At 40.5% G+C, this 9,214-nt stretch overlaps 1 protein-coding gene across 3 annotated transcripts in view; it reads left to right on the forward strand.

Annotated features, from left to right (window-relative positions):
• LOC140726249 (probetacellulin-like) overlaps nucleotides 1–8,395 on the forward strand; it is a 65,023-nt gene extending 56,628 nt beyond the window's left edge. For all 3 annotated transcript variants that reach the window (XM_073042363.1, XM_073042361.1, XM_073042362.1), the window contains 4 exons: nucleotides 63–180; nucleotides 2,326–2,472; nucleotides 6,137–6,266; nucleotides 7,477–8,395. In XM_073042363.1, the coding sequence (XP_072898464.1) occupies nucleotides 63–180; nucleotides 2,326–2,472; nucleotides 6,137–6,266 (395 nt within the window). In that variant the 3' untranslated portion in view covers nucleotides 7,477–8,395. The remainder of the gene's footprint in view (nucleotides 1–62; nucleotides 181–2,325; nucleotides 2,473–6,136; nucleotides 6,267–7,476) is intronic.
• The last annotated feature ends 819 nt before the right edge of the window (nucleotides 8,396–9,214 follow it).

A 9,214-nucleotide genomic window follows, 5' to 3' on the forward strand; every position in this document is an offset into this window, starting at 1 on the left:
TGTTATTGCACTCACTCTAGTAAGAAGAAAAACAATGAATAAAATGCTTTCTTTATGTTTAGATTCTCTTACAGATACTTCCCAGTCAGGGCACTTCAGCAAGTGTCCAAAAAGGTTCCAGGACTACTGCATCCAAGGTCAATGTCGCTTCTTGGTGTCAGAACAGCAGCCTTCCTGTATGTAAGTTATTGAGCAAAACCTGTTTGAGATTTTCATCTTTACAATTATTGGCTGTGATTCAGTCACTGTTGATTCCAGCTTGTGTAACCTTGCCTCAAACTCTGTACTATATTACTTTACAACCCCTGAAATTCCTTTGAAGTGGCATCATGGTTGTAGGGAACAAAGCAACCAAATTCCACAGCAAACTCTCACTGGCAGCAGATAATCTGTTGGCTGAAAGATCAATATAATATTTAAAAACCACACATTCCTATAAATCTTTATTGCAACATGCCCCCAGATGCAGTGTGATACTGTGAATGATTTCACCGTTGATCTCATGTCAGTGATCGCCAGCTGTGGGAATAGATCAGGGAGTAGGAACAGAAAGCCACTCTGATCTGCTTGTTCTACCATTAGATGGATGGTTAGAGATAACAGCTCATAAGCAGGCCCTTTGGCCCATTGAGTATGTGGTGGATATCAACCACTCCTAAACCAATCCTATTTTCGTTATTCCCATATTCTCATGGACTCCCCAAATTCAATCCCCTTAGAGGGAAATTACAGTGGCCAATGAACCTGCCAATCCATGTAATGTAGGAGGAAATTGAAGCACCTAAGTGAAAACAATGTGGACAGCACCAGAGCTACCTGATCTCTACCTTAACTTCACCATCTCCTCAACTGACAAAATCTGTCTGCGCTCGTTCTAAGGTTTCACTTGACCCCATCCCCATTTCTTTTTCAGGGAGTTGCAGATTTCAGTTGTCCTTGTGTGAAGAAGAGCTTCCTAGCACTACCCCTGATGCCTCTTGTTCAGGATCCACTTTTAGACCATATGACCATAAGATATTGGTGAAGAATTAAGTCATTTGGTCCATCGAGTCTGCTTCACCATTTCAACAATTTTCCTCTCAGCCCCATTCTCCTTCCTTCTCCCATATCCCTTCATACCCTGACCAATCAAGCATCTATTGACCTCTGCCTTAAATATATATTTTGACTTCCCTACTGAGAAATAATTCACTTGTTTGCTCATGCACCCAGTTACCCTTTGATCATTTTAAACGACTCCACATTGAAGGGTCTACAGAACAAGTCTCTGCAATAGCCATGTAGTTTCAGCACCAGTTTCTGGTGAACATGTGGGTGAAGAGTTATAGAGAGATACAGCACGGCTCACTGAATTTACGCCAACCATCACCCATCCATTTACACCAAGAAGCCTCCCTCAGCTTCTACCTCTTACCTTCACACTAGGGGCAATTTACAGTAACCAATTAACCTACTGAGTCACATGTCTTTGAGATTTGAGAGGAGGCCCATATGGTCACAGAGAATGTACAAGCTCTACACAGGGAATAGCTGAATTAGGATCGAACCTGGGTTTCTGACACTGAGGCAGCAGCTCTACCGCTAGCACCACTGTACCTTTTAGCTGTGAGGCTGGAATGTTGAAGAAAACTGTCCTTAGAAGTCCTTACTCCCAGAGATAAGTGATTCATCGCTCACCAATAACTGGGAAAGCAAGTTACCATAAGTAATAGAACCATAGAACACTACAGCACAGTACAGGCCCTTCAGCCCTCCATGTTGTGCCGACCCATATAATCCTTAAAAAAAGTACTAAACCCATACTACCCTATAACCCTCCATTTTCCTTTCATCCATGTGCCTGTCCAAGAGGCTCTTAAATACCCCTAATGTTTTAGCCTCCACCACCATCCCTGGCAAGTCATTGCAGGCACTCACAACCCTCTGTGTAAAAAACTTACCCCTGATGTCTCCCCTAAACTTCCTTCCCTTAATTTTGTACATATGCCCTCTGGTGTTTGCTATTGGTGCCCTAGGAAACAGGTACTGACTATCCACCCTATCTATCTATGCCTCTCATAATCTTGTAGACTTCTATCAAGTCCCCTCTCATTCTTCTACACTCCAAAGAGAAAAGTCCTAACTCTGCTAACCTTGCTTCATATGACTTGTTCTCCAAACCAGGCAACATCCTGGTAAATTTCCTCTGCACCATCTCCATAGCTTCCACATCCTTCCTATAATGAGGTGACCAGAACTGACCATTAATCACTCAACTTAGTCCACTGCTATTGACTCCAGGAGGGTATTGTAAAACTAACTGGTGCTTTGATCTTTTCTCAACAGATGTCATTCTGGCTACATTGGATCTCGGTGTGAAATGGTGGACATGCTCTACCTGATGGGAAAGCGCGACCAGTTCATCATCGTGGGTCTGGTTCTGGCGATGGTGGTGCTCATAATACTGATAATTATCATCTGTATTTGTGTACAGTTAAGTGGTAAACTATGTCTAATCATATCCTCAGAAACTGCAGGCAGCTCTTGGTAAGGCCAAGCTTCTTTATGGGGATAGGTTGGAGAGGCAGGAGTTTAGAAGATTGAAAGAGAACTGGATTGAAACTTGTAAGACTTTGTTGCATCTCGATAGGGTGCATATGGAGATGATGTTTCCTCTTGTGGGAGAATCTAGAATAAGGAGTTACTATAAAAATGAGTTGCCCAGTTAAGACAGGTGTGGTGATTATTGTTATTTCCTGAGGGTTTGAGGCCATAAAGGGGTTGGAGGCAGATTTTTCGAATATCTTAATGCACCATTAGGTACTTGATAAGCAATGAGATGAAAGATGATTTTAAAAAACTACAACAAAAATCAAAATGTCTAAAACAGCAGGTCAGGCAGCATCTCTGGTGACAGAAACAGTAAACATTTCAAGCTAAAGACCCTTTGTCTGTGATGGAGGGTTACTGGGGTGGGGGAACGGTAGGCTGATATGTAATGTTGAAATTATTGTCAGATAAACCATGATGTTATTAAATGTCACAGCAGGCTGATGTGTGGGATCGTGTAACATCTAAACCCATTTGTTTCTCTTTCATCTGACAGAAAGAGGTCATGCTTTGTTTCCAAGGATAAAGCTTTAGTACGAGTTTAAGTTTAATGATTTAATTAGTTTCTGCTCATATTAAATTATATGACTGGTGTTTTATTAGTTATATTGTTGAATTATCTCGATCTATGGCATACAAGATAATTTAGTAAGCATTCAGAATCCTAGGTAAGGGTTAAGATATACAGCAAGGCAGTCATCGAGGTTAAGACCATAAGATAGAGGAGCAGAATTAGTCCATTTGACCCATTGAGTCTTCTCCGCCATTGCACCATGGCTGATCCAATTTTCCTCTCAGCTCCAATCCCTTACCTTGTCTGCAGATCCCTTCATGCCCTGAGCAATCAAGAATCTATCAACCACTGCCCTAGGTATAGATAAAGACTTGGACTCCACAGCTACCGGTGGCAAAGAATTCCACAGATTTACCACTCTTTGGCTAAAAAAAAATCCTCCTCATCTCTGTCTAAAACAACCCTCTATTCTGAGGCTGTGTTCTCTGGCCACCATAAGAAACATCTCTCCACACCCACTCTATCAAGGCCTTTGACCATTCAATAGGTTTCAATGAGGTCACCCCTCATTCTTCTGAATTCTAGTAATACAGGCCCAGAGCCATCAAATGCTCCTCATATGACAAGCTCTTCAATCACTTTCGTGAACCTCCTTTGAACCCTCCCTATATTCAGCACATCCTTCCTAAGATAAGGGGTCCAAACCTGTTCACAATACTCCATGAGGCCTCATCAGTGCTTTATAAAGTTTCAACATTACATCCTTGCTTTTATATTCTAGTCGACTTGAAACGAATGCTAACATTGCATTTGCCTTCCTCACCATTGATTCAACCTGCAAATTAACTTTAAGGGAATCCTGCACAAGGACTCCCAGGTCCCTTTGAGTCTTGTTTTTTTTGTTTTTTTATCTCTATTTAGAAAACAGTCAACTTTTTCATTTCTTCAGCCGAAGTGCATGATCATGTATTCCATCTGGCATTTATTTGCCCATTCTCCTAATCTTTCTAAGTTCTTCTGTGGCCTCTCTACTTCCTCAAAACTACCTGCCCCTCCACCTATCTTCATATCGTCATCCAACTTTACAACAAAGCCATCAATTCCATCATCCAAATCATTGACATATAGCGTAAAAAGTGTAATTCCCAACACAGACCCCTATGGAACACCACCTGTCACCGGCAGTCAGTCAGAAAAGTCTCCCTTTATTCCCACTCTTTGCCTCCTGCCAACCAGCCACTGCTTTATCCATGCCAGAATCTTTCCTGTAATACCATGGGCTCGTAGCTTGTTAAGCAGCCTCATGTGTGGCACCTTGTCAAAGACATTCTGAAACTAAAATACACAACATCAACCAATTCTCCTTTGTCTATCCTGCTTGTTACTTCTTCAAAGAATTCCAAAAGATTTGTCAGGCTAGATTTTCCCTTGCTGACTATGGCCTATTTTATCACGTGCCTCCAAGTACCCTGAGAACTCTAATAATGAACTCCAACATCTTCCCAACCACTGCGGCCAGACTAATTGACCTATAATTTCCTTTCTTCTGCCTCTCTCTCTTCTTGAAGAGTGGAGTGATATTTCCAATTTTATAGTCTTCCAGAGCCATTCCAGAATCAAGTGATTCTTCGTGCCTCCACAATCTCTTCAGTCATTTCTTTTAAAACTCTGGGGTGTACACCATCTGGTCCAGGTGACTTATCTACCTTCAGAGTTTTCAGTTTCCCAAAAACCTTCTCTCTAGTTATGGTAACTTCACACACTTCATGCCTCCTGACACCTGGAACTTCTGCCATACTGCTAGTGTCTTCCACAGTCAAGACTGATGCAAAATACTTAGTCAATTTGTCCACTATTTTGTTGTCCCCCATTACGACCTCTCCAGCATCATTTTCCAGCAGTCCAATGGCAACTCGTGCCATTCTTTTACACTTTATGTATCTGAAGAAACATTTGGTATCCTCTTTAATATTATTGGGTAGCGTACTTTTGTCCATTGTTACCTTGTAAATGACTTTTTAGTTGCCTTCTTTTGGTTTTTTAAAGCTTCTCAATCCCCTAACTTTTGCTCTTCCACTAATCTTTGCTCTTTTATGTGCCCTCTTACTATAAATATATACATCAAATCAGGGGCAGTGTTTGAATGATGCCAAGCTGGTGTGCTGTGTTCCTGTGAAATGGCAGGGAGTAAAGGGATCTGGCTGTAATAGTGCCCATGGAGGGGATTAACAAAGGGGAGTTTGTGAGATGCTCTGTGGGTCTGCTGGATGGCTTGTGATTGTGAGTCTGGGCAGCAGATCAGTGGAGGAGAAAAGCACAAAATTGTGGTGAGATTGAAGAAGGCACAGGGAAGTCCTTCAAGAAAATGATACCTGGCAGAGATGGGGAGGGAGGGAGGCGGGGGGAGAGAGAGAGAGAGAGAGAGAGAGAGCGAACACATGGACAGAGCAAGGTTGGTTATGTGAAAAGGCAACTTGGCAATATTAAGGAACTATGTATTAAAATGTGGATGTAAAATTAAATACTGTTACAGAGTCATAGAGAAGTACAGCACAGACTCTTTGATAAGTTCCACTTGTAATTATTTTTAAAGAAATTCAAATGCTTCCACTATTTAGTTTTTTTTGCAAGTTTGTTATGAACTCACCAGGTTTTTGAACAGAAAACATAAATAAAACCCTAATTAAGACAGGATAAATATTAATGTCAGCTTCTGCAAGACTAAATTGGTTTAAACTAAATAAAGAACATAATTAGAGCCTAAGAAAAAATAAGATTTTCACTAAATTTGTTGATTTGTAACTGTGCAAGCTGTTCAAGGAATCTCAAGGTATTAGATTCACTTTGAGATCAGTAAGGAACCAGATATTGGGCTATAGGTTGAGAAATTTGTTCTATAATACTATTACATTTCCTCTTGGTATTTCTGTAGAAAGCAAACTGTCAGACTTGAGTTGAAGTAGATGAGTGTGATTCAACTTATGAGGAATATTTTTCAAAGACCTCCAATTCTCCCAACTTTTCTGTCTATAGTCGTTATCGCAGGAAGCATAATGGAAGGAGGAAGTTGGGAGTGTGTAGAGGAGCTACAAACACACAACCAGCTGAGGAGAGAAATGTACAAGGTGAAAATGAAGATACAGTAATGACCACCCTTGCCTGAGTGAGTAGTGACTTGGCATTGGTTTATTTCTGGGGCTTGTTCTTTTACATGGAGGTTCCCTTCACTTGCAGTATAAGATGACCACTTTGATCACTTTGCTCTAAAATGGTCTCCTTTTTTAGTTGTGATTTTGATTTCATGATTTCATGCTTGTAATGTTGCTGTAAGTAATCAGAATCAGGTTTACTATCACTGACATATGTCATATGTTAACAGCAGCAGTGCAGTGCAAAGCATAAAAATGATTATCAGTGAAAAAGACAAATAATGAGGAAGTGTTACACACTGAATGCTGGAAGAATTCAGCGCATCAGGCAATGTCAGTGGAGGGGAATAAGCAGTTGACATTTTGGGGGTCTCCTGATTTGCTAAGTTCCTCCAACATTTGTGTGTGTTGCTCAAGATTCCCAGCGTGTCTTATGTCAGTGAGGTAGTGTTTATGAGCCCATGGTCCATTCAGTTTTTCATTTCTCCTGTGCATACATGTATGTGTGCATGTGACAATGAACAACTTTGAACAGAACCCACTTGATTACTGATATTGGGCAGGACTTTAAGGGTTTGGTTATTACCCTGTTGATATTATTGCTTGGGGTTAATGCTGAGTAAATGCAGAATCTACTGCACAAAAGCAGGCCCTTCTGCTCAGCATTGATAGTTCCTCTGCTCGGTCTTTATCACACCCGCCACAACACCCTTCTCCTTATTGAGCAACTCACCCATTTCCTTCAGTGTATTAATTCTGATCCACACCAGCCTTTACAGACAGTAGCCCCAAGGGGATATCATTCCTCCAAATGTTACTTTACACTACTTAGTGCAAGGTCTGAATAACTTCAGAATGACTTACATGTTGTGAAATTTGTTCTTGCAGTAGCAGTACAGTGCAAGATTTTAAAAAGTTGCTAAAAAAAAAAATAACAAAATAAATACGTAGTGCAAAACAAAAAGGAGTAACAAGGTAGTGTTCATGGATTGTTCAGAAATCTGATAGTGGAGGGGGGAAACTGTTCCTAAATCATTGAGTGTAGATCTTCAGGATTCTCTGATAGGGAGGAACAGGTCGGTGTGTTGGGGGAGGTTGATGCTTGAGACTTTAGCTTCAAAAAAGTAGGATTCAAGATAAAGAAAAAGCAAAGGATGATTTAAAGAATACAGTTTCTCTGCTCTATTAAAACGGACTTTTCTTTGTCTCTCCCCTCCACCACAGGGTCATACCAGAGGTGCTTGCAGGCCAGATGTTCTTCCAGAGATGTGATATATGGCAAGATCACTGCCAAAATTGGGGTGAATCCTGGCAGCCTGACCTACTCAGGGGCATTTTCAGATTTGAAGAGGTATAGATTAGATTTGGTGATAAAGGGAAGAATCTGTCACTGCTCTGGTGAGAGTGAAATGAGAATTACTTGTGGTTTTCCATATTTGTACTTCACCATATTTGGAAATGGCATCACAAACTCTAGAAGAATGTCAATGCAAAACGTTGACACCTAGAACTCGGGAAAAGAGCAAGCGGTTTGTCCACGATGTTAGACACACCCCAGGTCGATCTGGAAGTCTTTCCCATTGAATAGACAAGCTCTTGTTCTCAACACCTCGTAACGAAAGCCAAAATATGTGTTATTTAAAGGTTCTGAGACACAGAACGAATTGAAATATTTATATTTGCTAATTTTAGAAGAGAAAAAAGCTAATTTTAAAGAAAAGTACTGATTAGTGATGGTCACTTGATTTTTTTTTGCTATGGAGAGTTTTAGACCCGGGCCCAATATTGCTGCTCAGAGAAACTTTACTCTGACACCACATTTGGCATTTGTATGCTGATAAATGTGAAATGGTTGTGGAGAGAAAAGGTTTAGAAACCATGTCATTTTCATATATTAAGGGAACAAAAATATAGAGATTAAATAGTGATGAATGTATTACATTTGGAACCTGTAGTCCATGCCTACACTGCTGGAACTCTGTATCAAAGCTGAGGCTTGTCAGCAGACAGTGCTTGACGAGTTACCTTCATTTCCTCACCAGCTTTGAGATAATGTCCAAGTGTGGATTAATCCATTGATTTTGTGGAGGCATGACAAGGAAAGAAATTTGCTATTTAATAAAAGTTCTTCATTTGTGAATTATCTAGTTGTCACTATAGTGTTTTAACTTGCTGAAACATGGATACAAGTGATGGGTGTTTTTAATGTGCCTGGGTATCCAGAGTGAAATGTGATAATGGTGGTATTATAACTATTTCTGTACCCCAATGCATCACATAAAGGCACAGGCTGTATACAGTTTGGTTTGTCACCTGATGCATGTGACTTCATTCTACAATAGTGTGTCAAACACCATGATGATATATTTAATTGAATGTCAAATGGATTCATTGGCTATCGGTCAGCATTCTTTCTTACTCTTTGGCCTCCATATTTAATAATGTAACATGCAGATAAAACCCATGACTTAGATCATAAAATAGTTACAGCACTGAAGGAGAACATTCAGCCCATAAAATTCATGCCAGTCCTAGCAGAGAAGACCCAAGGGCTTATAAATTATTCTACCCACATTTACCTTTTTGAAAGTCCCAATTGACATCTGGAAAGCTTTGTAGAGGCAGTGAGATCTAGAGCAGAAGCACAATGTGTGAAATATTTCTTCCTTACAACCATATGTGCTCATCACTTTAAATATGTACCTCTGATCTTTGAACCACTTACTACAGAGAACAGCTTCCCTTGATTTACTTTCTGTAAACCTGTCATGGTTTTGTCCAGTTCCATAAATCTCCTACCAACATCCCCTGCTTCAAGATGAGTAAGCCCACCACCTCCAGCCTGACCCAGGGACTGAAATCCTTCACAAATGCAGCAATTCTGCTGATGCTGGAAATTCACACACAAAATGTGGAGGAACTCAGCAGGTCAGGCAGCATCTATAGAAAGGAATAAACAGTC

The sequence above is a fragment of the Hemitrygon akajei genome, chromosome 4 (genome assembly GCF_048418815.1).
Source record: "Hemitrygon akajei chromosome 4, sHemAka1.3, whole genome shotgun sequence".
NCBI lineage: Eukaryota > Metazoa > Chordata > Chondrichthyes > Myliobatiformes > Dasyatidae > Hemitrygon > Hemitrygon akajei.